At 40.3% G+C, this 12,313-nt stretch overlaps 1 protein-coding gene across 8 annotated transcripts in view; it reads right to left on the bottom strand.

Moving 5' to 3' along the window:
- ICA1 (islet cell autoantigen 1) overlaps window positions 1-12,313 on the bottom strand; it is a 182,982-nt gene that overhangs the window by 17,849 nt on the left and 152,820 nt on the right. For 7 of the 8 annotated variants that reach the window (XM_056118411.1, XM_056118413.1, XM_056118409.1 and 4 more), the window contains exons 10-12: window positions 10,627-10,679; window positions 7,468-7,530; window positions 7,330-7,362 (exon numbers count right to left, since the gene is read on the bottom strand). In XM_056118411.1, the coding sequence (XP_055974386.1) occupies window positions 7,330-7,362; window positions 7,468-7,530; window positions 10,627-10,679 (149 nt within the window). The remainder of the gene's footprint in view (window positions 1-7,329; window positions 7,363-7,467; window positions 7,531-10,626; window positions 10,680-12,313) is intronic. The other variant, XM_056118415.1, reaches the window with a different exon arrangement.

The raw sequence follows: 12,313 nt of genomic DNA on the forward strand, positions 1-12,313 counted from the left end.
TCTATAACCAGACAAGTCAAGACAGCACTAGTCAGTTGGTTCTTAAGAACCATGCTATCATTTCCTTTGGAAACAATTCAACTCAACTGTGAGAAAATGGGGACACACACGGAGAGATGATAAGCTCTTTCAGAGCAGCCCTGGTAAGAGCACCCGCCTGGAGTCAGAACTTCCGCCCCAGCAGCAACGCAGATGCTGCTCCTGGGTTCTCAGATCGCCTCCTGCTTTTATCTTACAGTATGAACAAGCGTGGTGCAGTTTTCAGGTGCCAAACCCACAGATCCACTTCAAGCCCCCTTCATGCTTTTCATGCTTTTGCAGGTTCCATGTTTACTTTCGTATCAGGTAACCCGACCACAGCCCTTATTTCAAGGAGAAAGGCCCACGGACATGGACATGACACACTCAGACTCTCTCCTCTCTGTCTCTGCCCCCTCTGCCTTTCTTTTTTCTCTCTTTTTAATTTTAATTTTATTGAATCACTGTGAGATAGTTACAAGCTTTCATGTTTGGGTCACAATCACACAATGATCAAACACCTATCCCTCCACCAGTGCACATTCTCCACAATATCCCCAGTATACCCTCCCCCTTCCCCACCTCTCCCAGCCTCCATGGAAGAAAATGTTCCCCATACCCTCTCTCTACTTTTGGGCATTATGGTTTGCAATACAGACACTGAGATATTAACATGTTTGGTCCATTATCTACTTTTGGCACACATCTCCTGTCCCGACTGATTGCTCCAGCCATCAGCCTGTCTCATGAGCAAAGGGGAGAAGGATAGAGAAGGAATCCCTCTGCCTTTCTAAGGTCAGCCCTCTCCATGCTCCCTCTCTCCTGGCGGGGCTCAGTTCTTCTCCCAGTATGATTCTGCTCCTGCATCTGCAATCTTTCCATTCACCATGGTGTCTTCTCCCTAGCTCTAGAAGCTGCTGGCACATCTCAGTAGGAACCAGTCCTCATGTGGTACAGTCTTTTACACCCATCCCCCAACCATCCTGCAAATTACTTCACTGTGTTGCTCTTTCTCCTACAGTCTCACACTCTGTCATCATATTGTTGTTGTTGTTGCTTGTCATCAAGTTCCTGCCCTAGTCCTAGCCAGAAGTGACTCTCCTCAAGTTTTTTTGTTAAGATCTCCCTATCCAATTCATTTCAAACCCTTTTTCATAGACCTCGGTTTATGCATGTTTACCTCATATAGCATGACACAGTTTCCCTCCTCTGGAACTGCTGTCATTTGGGGGTAGTTCTCATGAATAGGCTTTCCTGATGTTCTCCTTCCTGCTGCTTCTTAACCTGGTGGATTTAAGGTTTGTTTCTGTTCCCCTGGACACTTTTCCCTAAAGTCTATAGAACAGAGAGTACCAAACTTAGCAGACAAATTGCCTTTTCAGAAAAATAAATGTCACTTTGTTCCCTTGGAAATCTACATTCTTTAAGAGAACAGAAAGTAACTCTCACTCATCCCCCTGCTGTTTCACCCCCTCCTCTTCAGTGTACTCCCTTCCCCCCATCCTCCAGTAATCCCCAAAGGGTGGCATTGCCACTCTGGGAAACACTGCATAAGATCTTAATCTCAATATTCCAAGTTTTACTTCGGAAGGTTCTTATATATCCCTCTCCAATTTCATGTTCTCTCTTGAACTCTGATGACTAATTTGGGACCCAGGGAACCTTTAGGATTGGCTGATTGGTAAGCCTGCTGGCCCTCCATGAAAGGTCCCTCCTGCCTGACTCCTGTATCCAGTTCAGTGGTGAGAGTCCTCCTGGAAGGCCCTCCATAGACTTCCTCTGACTAGTGAGTGAGTGAAAGGAACGCTTCTCTTAGGGCCTCTCCCGTCAAGCTCTAATTCAGCCCTTTCAGCAACTCAGCAACTCTGCCTTCCCAGGAAGCTACAATTTAGCGAGACTCCTCTCCTTGCCATTTCTCAAGCATGTTTTCCTGTCTGGGCACCTGCTGTTTTCTCTTACTGAGATGCCCAAAGAGAATCGTACTCAACTGAAAGGAATCTTTGAAATAATCTCTTCTAACGCATTTTGCAGATGAGGTGAAAGGCACTGGGGTGAGGTGACCTGCCCAAGGCCGTCTAATTTATTAGTAACAGATAATCTGGCTGGGGACCCCTGGATCACAGGTCAAGATGTTTTCTCAGAGCAATTCACTGCTTTTGTCTCAGAACCTACTAAAAAATCACACACATTTAATCTAATTTGAATATAATTTAAACTCACTAATGTTCAAATTTTTGTAGTTTGAAAGGTTTCTAAGGTTAGATGGGTCCAAAGCCAGCAGTTATAGTCAAGCACAGAGATGGTAGACCCCTCACTTTTTCTGTCCTGCAAGGACTAAGCCTTTAACTATGCAAGACCTATGCCCCTGGGAAAACAACATTCCCGAGGAAAAGTCATCCTGAACCAATGAGCTCTAAGTGATCCTGAACCAATGTGTTTTCAATGACACACAGCAAATTTGCTGGTGTGGCTAACAGAAGGCTAATGTGGGAAGCCGGTGACAACCCACTCAGGTTTTAGTTTTGAAATCAAACTGAGTTTTATGACCTCAGCATAAACGAGCAACCCAGAAGATGGAAACATAACATCAGAGACCAAAAAGGAGAACACAGGAAAGAAAGCGAAGAGATAAATGTCACAGGAGCTACCTTCATCTGGGTGTGAAACAGGAAGACTCCATTTCTCTGTTTTTCTCCCTGATTCTCATTCTTAGCGTCATAATTAACTGCAAAGGCCACACTCTCACAACACAAAGGCCCAAGACACCAACACTATCCTCCCATCACTCAGAAGAGAATATGGGGGTGGGTGGGAATATGGTGGAAAATCACTTGACAAAGCTATCAAGAAAAAACATGCCTTACTGTAAAAGCTTCCGATTAACACATAGTACTTGTTTGGAATTCAAGAACTTTAATTCTAAAAACTCAGTAGTTGGAGAAAAGAAAAAAATAAAGGAAATAATTAAAACAGATGGGTGGAAAACAACCCCCACCCACTCTCCATGAAAACAAATTTCACTTGAAAATTAAACAGAAACATCCCTCCACTCCCCACTTCCCCCCCCAAAAAAACCCCACCCCCAAAAATGCTATGCCCTGAGAGCAAACACTCCAAAATACACGTATATTTTTAATAGCCTCCAAGTCTCAGCAGTAGGTCTTAACAAGGACATGTATTGAGAAACTTGAAATCTGGTTTGCAGGTATAGCTGTATAGAGCACGTTAGAAAGGTAAATGGCCCAGAGCTAGACTGGGTACATGGTGTGGCTTTAAAAGTGCACAATTATTTCATGAAAGGACCTAAACCAGCAGCTGATCCCAGGATGCTAAGGGAAAGTTATAAGAAAAGACAGCAAATGAAAGATAAGCAAGTTATTTGCCACATTGTATATGAGGCACAAAAGGCTCCTTGTTGGTTATATCTGGAGAGGGGGATGCAGGAGAGGGTTCTGAAGGCCTCAGGAGAAGAGGCACAGGGCATACATGTGTCCTGTCACTATGGGCTCTCACCCACACCCATGACAGCTGCTCCTGAATGCAGTTCTCAGTTGCTCTGTTGGCCAGAATTTAAAATCACAAATCTGTAAGTAAAAACCAAGAAAATAGCAAAAGCCAAAGCACCTTACCTGCAATACAGGCAACTGATATTTTGTTTTAAAATAAATTCAGGTAATCTAGAGCAGGATCTTTGGATAAGACCAATTTATAGGTTTTAGGTGAGTTGAATTCATCCTCAAATCCTTGGGAGGATGAAAAACAAAGGCTAGAAGCAGACTGAAATATTCAATTTCTTGTGGGGGGGGATTATTTAAGAATATGCCTGCTCATCCATAGCTACTTTCTGTCCTGTTCTCTGCCAGCTGTCCCTCTGGGTCCCACTCTTGAGGATCACATAGATCTCTCTGTTATCACTCACAAGTGGGAGTGTCTCATGTGGTCACAAGGTAATTCAGAGCTATTTCAAAATAACTCAAAGTATCACTCAGGCTTTTTTCACTTACAACATTTTATAAACTGGTCAAATAATGGTTTTCGATTGCATTATCTCTTTAGTAGGAGAAAACAAATTTCATTATGACACTGAATTGAAGTGCTTTAATGGGCAATGGCTCCTGGAGAATTGTCTCCTTGCTGTTGTCATAAGCAGGCTGCCTTTTGATGACATTATAGCCCAGCTTTGCCATTACTTGTCGAACAGAATTACCACTGGGAAAGAACAGGCCCCCTAGCAGCAGGGTGCCAGAGCTTATGGCCTCCAAGTCCTATAAAGTCAGTCATCCCTGGATTAAATTCTTTTTATTTCTTGATTGTTTAATGTCTTGAATAATATAATCACTGTTTTAATTCCGGATTTGAGCCTTCTGGCAGTTTTCCAAAGGGCACACATTTTGAAGTCAACAAATTAATGAGCATTCTCTTCAGTCACCACAAGTTCTCTGCGCACGGAGAATATTTTTATAGGAGTGGTCATGTTAATTTGTAAACCGATGCTACCCCAGGGGTTGACAATGCAGAGACAGATAGTGGGAAAGCATGGCTTGTGTCTAAAAGAAGGGCTTTGTGGGCTGGCAGTGATAAACGGAAAGGAGAAATTATATGATATTGCATTTAAGCCACAAAATTTGTGAATTCATATTTCTGCCTGAGGATCTGTACCGATTGGGGGAAGCCCACAGTCTAATATTTATCTTTGGAATTAAAGTGAGAACTTAAGAAATAGGACATGAGTTAACTATGAAACTAATATTGCAACTCTAAGTGGATGAGGTTTAAAGGTTATTTTAAATAAGCAGGAAAATATCAGTCTGATGCCCACATGGTGAATATGTTGGCGAATGTTCTGAAGGGAGCTTTTGGAAAGTAAGCATGTATCATGCGCAATAGAAGTTTTGATTTTTTTTTTATAACCACACCCAGTGGTGCTCAAGGGTTACTTCTGGCTCTGTGCAGTTATCAGTCTGGCAGGCACAGGGGACCTGAGCTCAGGGATGGGATATCAGGGATTGAACCCGGGTGGGCCGTGTACAAGGCAGGCAGCCCCTCTGATTTAATTCTTGAAGAAATATACAGCAACTGGGTCAGTCCTGTTGTATTACCACTAAATTTAAAAAGTCAATATCCAATACCAAGAACTTTGTTCGGTTTTGATGAGAAAACAATAAATATGAAAATATGCTCATAATTAGGTATTTGAAAAGTGATACTAAAAATAATTATAAAACATATTGAGGTTTGAATATATAGAACTGAGATGAAAGGATGGAGCAGGAATAAGTTTATTTTTTAAAACTACATATACTTTATTATCATTTTGCTTGTTTACAAATGTGAATGTGCTATCTATTCACATTTAATTTGTTAAATTCATTAAAATTAAAATAATTATAAATCATTAAATCTATTAATTAAATAATTTAACAGGATATAGTTAAAACAAGGTTTCTACTGAATTATGTATTACATGAAAACTAATTTTGTGTTAGATTAAACATGACTTTTAAGAAACAAGTTGTTGGGTACCTTAGTACTTGATTATTGTCTTTACATAACTGTTGTAAATAGAAATACTTCACCCTCCAAAAAATAATTTGTAAATGCACCTTTATTTCATAAAAGCATTTTATTCTTGGGGCTAGAGCAATAGCACAGCAGGTAGGGCATTTGCCTTGCATGTGGCTGACCACCCAGGTTCAATTCCCAGCATCCTATATAGTCCCCCGAGCACCGCCAGGAGTAATTCCTGAATGTATGAACCAGGAGTAACCCCTGTGCATCACTGGGTGTGACCCAAAAAGCAAAAAAAAAAAAAGCATTCTATTCATTCTATTCTTAAGTCAAAGGAGAACAATCTTTAAGAAAATAGAGATCATGTAACATGAAATAGTAATCTAATCGGTTTGTTTATTATTTTCATAATCTAGTGTGCATTTATTCTAATAAAATATACAAGGGCATTTATGAAAAAATGCATTGTGATGCCTGGAATAAGAAAGTAAAAGAGGGGGAAAACATGTTTCTAACCACAAACTGATAATCCTAAACCCTGGGAGTTTAATGCTGGCATTCTGCTATAATGCCATTTTGAAAAAACACTAATGCTCTGTTTTCCATATTGTCTTCCTCTCACCCTTTGGGATACAATCCAGATCAGTTCAGATGTCAGTCCTGTTTAACTGAGGTCTGTGGAATGGGATTATCTTGACCCTTATTTAGTCCCATCAGAAAGGCCCGGACATACTGTGTGCTAGACATACAGGGCCAGGGGTGCTGTAGAGTTTAGCTCAGAATCTCAGGGGTAGTTTTGGACTCCTGTAGAGTCATTATATATAAATCCTTGGCAGCTATGGAAGGCAAAGGTCATATACTAAAGGCCTCAAATAGTAAATTTCTTAGATTCACTAAAGACTAGGCATGTCCTATCAAAACCCATGGTTTCTTTTTGCAGAGGTGGGGTAGGGTGGGGGCAGTATGAAAGTGTTTAATAAATGATGTCAGGTTGGGTGAACTTGTGTGTGGGACCTAACCAGAAAAACACTGCATTTATTGATTTATTGGGGATGGGAACACCCTGTGGTACACATGGAGCCTGGGGACTAATTCCAGGAAATTCTCACCAACAAGACCTACTGCTAAGATCACTGCTAAGGTCTGAGGATCCATTGCTACTTTGGGGCCTGCAGTGCTGGGGACAACCAGGTGACTCTGGTCGAAGGGTCCTGCTGCTGTCGAAGGGCCCAGTGGTATTGGGAATCAAATGTACTGCACTTAACCCCTGTAATATTCTCTGTCCCATCATGGATCTGAGATTCAATGAAATGTTTAGCACAGTATACACCTCAATATTTCTAGTCTTACTATCTCAACTGGTCACCAAGAAGAGAGTCCCTTGAACTTCAATCCAGATGATGAGCCAGCAAGATCATGGCTTTTGTTTCCATTTTACAAAGAGAATAACAAAATCTCAAAGATTTCAAGTATAAAAAAAGTGCTTATCTTCATGTAGATCATTTTATGGTAGAATCAATGCTTAATTCCACCTCTGTCTGAAAGCCATGTTTCTCTCTACTTTAATAGACAACCTCTAAAATAAAACTTTCAGCTTTAGTAGTCTACACATTATAAAATTATACTGAACATGAAAGACCCACTCACACTAATTTGTAATTAGGTATATGAAAAATTATCAATAAAAATCTAAAATCAACTGCTTGGGCATGTAAAGGTATTCAAAAAATAATCATAAAATCCTCCCTCTATGTAAAAAACAGGATTGAAATATTAAACAAGATAGAAATGTATAAGTCTTACCGCCTTCCTCAGGTTCCATGTCTAAGAGTTCATCTATAAATTTATTAAAGGGAAAAGAAAATAAAATTATGAATCAGTTTTATTTTGTAAGGACTGTGAATTAAATTATTAGAATTCAGTCATCTTCCCTTAGATTACCTGAGCATGCATTATGTGTAGAGCTTTTGTCTAAGGCAGATAAAATACTTTTTCCATCTTCAGCTGTAAATGTAACACATGCAATTGGTTATAACCAATTCAGAATTGTATACATGTTCACATACTATTGCAACATAGGTAAATTCACAGATTTTGGAAGAAAAGGCATCTGCAAACTCATCCATGAAGACACAGAGGTCCTCAGATTACTTCTTACTCCAGCAATTTGCTCTCAATAAATGCTGAATGAACAACTCTGAATCTCTTTATTGCTTATTTTTGTAGGGGCCACTCCAAGAGCTTCCTGGGGGCCTTTCAGTACCTGGACAGAAATCCAAGCCTCACACATGGCAGGCACGTGCTCTCTGCTACCTGAGCTATCTCCCTAGCCCACAGCCCTGCATTGTTGCTTTGGTAGATAATCTAGAAAAACTATGACACTGACTTAAAATTTCACATGATGTTTAAGTGAACTTGATGGTACAGGTGGTCCTAGCTAGAAGGGCAGATGAGTGAGAGAGCCAAAAATGAAAGGGCTCTTCATACTGCACAATTTCAACTATTCGGCATTTTGGAAAAGGCAAAATTACAGAAACTGTGAAAGCATCAGAGATGAAATGGGTTTTAGGAGGGGGAGAAGAATGGGGAAGCACAGAGGATTTGGGGGACAATCAAACTATTCCATATCATACTGTGTTAGAGGACACATTGTTCTGTGTCAGCACAGTGTGCAACAGCAAAAGCAAACCCTAAACTATGATATAGTTGATAAAGATGTGTCATCATTGGTTCACTGCTTGTAACTAATGTATTACTCTAGTGTTTATGCTATGTATGTGGACAAGGGGCTTAGAAACAAATCTTTGTGACTCCTGCCCAATTTTTTGTGAACCAAAACCTGCTCTAAACAATAACATCTGTGTGTGTCTGTGTCTATATTATATGTATAATAAAACAGTGTTAAAACTTGGTGTGCTCATAGACACATTAGACTCTCTTCAGGTCACAAAATAAAAACCAGAAGACACTTCATTGTAATGTATTCCATTCACTGTATATATAAAACAAGGTGATCAACATTTACAATCTCACATATTATGCAAATGATACAAGCAAGTGAACATATTGCACCAAGAAAATATTTGATGCTTCTATACTGTCACATGGTGTTTAAAATATAATTTCTACATATTTATATTCATATGAATACCAATTTAATAAAATTGGAATTTATATTTACCTGGATTCTCACAACATAACAAATTAGAATGTCAGTTCCTAAAGGATCCGAAGGCTGGAGTGTGTGGAAAGACACATAGGGTGCTCACAGGGCCATGGAAATTAGCTGGGTCTGTTGTTCTGCCTTCTTAAACCCTAGGACAGTTCCTCTGACCTTCTCTTGGTCCTCCATGGCTCTGTATTTGCCAGGGTGTTTTGCTGCTATTGTTGTTGTTTTTGTTTCTCAATGGCAACTCTTGCAATGGCACTTGATTTATCTAGTTCCCTGACCCCTCAGATCGGTGAAGTTTTCCTAGCACACATGCCTGTGGCCCTCTGGATTCTCACCGGAGTTGGAGCTACCCAATTACCTGTGTAATATTACATGATGACCTGCTTACTTTTTCCGCCATAGCCCTATCCTGGAATGGTCTGAATATGGCTGGTGTGCCTCTTATGCCCAGTACCCAGAGCTGTGTTAGGCACAGAGGTGGCTCTCAGTAAGCAACTGTGTACAAAGGAACCAGTACATATATGAAGATAATATATACATACATGAATAGATGACATGAAGCCAAGCTCTTGAGGGAAAATAGTGAGGCTTTTTTTTTTCTGTTGAAAGGCAGATGAAAAAAAGCAAATGAAGCAGTAAAGTAAGGGCTAAATAAAGTAAAGCAAGTGGTTGGAAAGTAAGGGAAGAGGAGAGAAAGAAGAGGGTTGAGGAAAAGAATGGAACAGAGGAAGTTCCATGGTCTCTGTGTCTGCCCCTTCTTCCATTAAGGTTACCTTAGCAAACAGAAGTGCAAGGGAGGGGCAGCTATGGCCCTGATTGTCCCAACCAAAAGAGGGTTGGGATAATTTTGTTTTCATACCACCCATAAAATTCTCCCTTGCATCTAAGGGATTTTGTGTCCTAGTGAAAGGCTCAGTATTGCCATCTTGTTATTTCTATCACCATTTACCATACCTTCTTGACCCCCTTCTATCAAATAATCCCCCTCTTCTGCCCCCAACCCCCAAAAAATCAGCATTAGCAAGTTGGCAGGAGACCAAAAAAAGAGAAAAAATAGAAATAAGTCTTTTACAGGATATTCTGTAATCTGCTAACACCCTGCTCCTCCTTTTGAACATAATGATGAGTTTCTCATTGTGTCAGAACCAGCTCCTGTTTGGTCCTTTATCTACTTTCAGCACACATCTCCCATCCGAAGTGATACCTCCAACCATCATTGACTTAGTGATCCCTTCTCAAACACAATGGCCTCTCAGTATGTATTGCAAACCATCATGCCCAAAAGTAGAAAGAAAGAGGGAATTGTCCACCATAGAGGCAGGGAGAGGAATTGGGATGGGTGGGAATAGGGAATTTGGAGATATGAGTGATGGAAAATGTACATTGGTGGAAAAATTGGTGTTTGATCATTGTCTAACTGAAACTCAAACATAAAAGCTTTGTAAATGTATCTCACGGTGATGCAACAAAAAAAGCAGCTCCTACACTCTCCCCATCTGCTCCTGTGTGGCTATGGGTGAGCCCAGTATACAACTGCAATGAGCATGAAACTCAGCTGAGGCAACCATGCCACTGCACTAAAACTACCACACCTAAAACACAAATGCAGAACTAGTAATGGGAAGTGCATACATTTTATCATCTTTTCTTGTGAAAAGAAAGAGCTCAATATCTCTTTGGAAGACCTGCTACTGGAGTGACTAGTAATACTATTTTCTGGTTCATAATATAGAGCTTTTCCCAATGTCACTACAGAGTTAACACATCACTGATATTTGAAACTTTAAAGCTGAAACTATAGGAAGCAAACTAATAGCCTTTAATTGGCAAAGAATAAAGGCCCAAAAGAAGTTTGCCAGGAATGGAAATGAGTTGGTTGCTGAGCAGTGTTCTTTCAGAAGCAATGTTAAAGAAAAATCCAAACTTACTTTTTAAGCTTGAGGATTCCTTGTGCTGGTTATCATCCTCTAATGAAATTAACCTTGAAATAAAAATAAATGTTTGGTAATCTAGTTCTGAAAATGTTAACATTTTTGATAGAGCAAGGTTTCCTGTTAATACCTATGACTTATAACCACACACATGCACATGCATACAAACCCACAAACACAAACATTTACACGCGATGCATTTTTTTTGAAGAGGAGTTAAGTTTGCTGGCTTTCTCCAATTCTAAGGCTGGTGTGTAGCATCTTAGTAACAGAACTTGGTTTCATCATAGGCGCATATTTTGCAGATATCTAGTTGGGTAGCTAGGTGAAACAAAGACACAGTTAACACTTTAATGCCTGTAGTTAGGAGGCAGGGAGAAGGCCCAAGGGGTCAGAATATTTGCTCTGCATGCAACTGGGCTGTTTTAATCCCCTACATTACATTACACACCATACCCCTATCCCCAGCATTGCTAGGTATAGCTCTGGTGGCCCCTGGCCTGCTGGGGTGGAGCACAGCTGTATCATCAGGCTCTTGCATTAACTCATCTAGTCCAGTTGTCCACTTTCCAAAACATAAACAAGAACAAACCATAAACAACTGAGGGGAAATAGGGGTTTAAAGTGATTCCTGGTATCAAGGAAGGGACAGTGCAAGAGATTAAAGGACAGCAAGTTGATTGCCAGCAGGCTCACTCTCAATTCTAGAAGAACAATATCTCTTCAGCTCCTATACTTCCTCATAAGAGCATGGCAGTAGGACCTCACCACCCTGATGGGCCTAACTGGGTAAGTAGCCTCTAACTGCCATTGCTGAAAAAAAAAAATAACAAAAGCCTTAGTAGAATTCCACGGTCATTTTAGATAGTTATGGAAGTGACTTTTTTAAAAAAAATTTCAAAAAAGTAATTAAATACCAGAGGAATGGAGAAATTAGAAATGAATCAGAACTGATCGGACAAGCAAAGTTCCCAGAGTCTCAGTCTTTCATTTATGCAAGGGGGAAATGCCAGGCGTGGCTTCATGGAAGATTTGTATAAGAGGCAGCAACTGGCACTATGCTCCATGTATTAGGTGCTCCCCAAATAATAGCTGCAGGATGACTATTACCAAGAGGACATTAAACTGATCTCTTCCAAAGACAGTCAACTGAACTAGATTCACATTGTATCCTTGCTCCTCTAGCAACTTCATTTGCACTGAAGAGATTCTCCAGACTATACTTTAAAATTTACAAACCTGATGAAGGTAACAAACATTCCCACGGGACAAAAAACATTTGAAACTTTCTAGAAATGTTTTACTTTCTTGGTTTTACTACAAAACTGCCACCAACATTTTTGGGGTTTGGGTGAAGTACAACAAATGTAGGTGATCTGTTTTGTTTTCCTAGGTCCACCCATTTAAGATGAACCCTATTCCTGCAGGCTCTTACATCTCTACAGAAAATGACAAATCTTTATTGAGACTAGGATCCATGCATGCTATTTGCGGAAAAGTTCATCTCTGTTTTTAAAATGACAGCAGGGCCCTTGTTCTTAGAAAGGGAAGAAATGAAAATGGAGTATCACTTCCTACACGCACAGCTGCTCCCCGCTTCACTGAGAAGAAAACAGAAGGTCTTCACAGTAGAAAACCCAGCATCACAGGCCAAAATTTTGTCTTGATAACGCCTAGATGTGAT

This window comes from Sorex fumeus, unplaced genomic scaffold (genome assembly GCF_029834395.1).
Source record: "Sorex fumeus unplaced genomic scaffold, SorFum_2.1 ptg000037l, whole genome shotgun sequence".
Taxonomy (NCBI): domain Eukaryota; kingdom Metazoa; phylum Chordata; class Mammalia; order Eulipotyphla; family Soricidae; genus Sorex; species Sorex fumeus.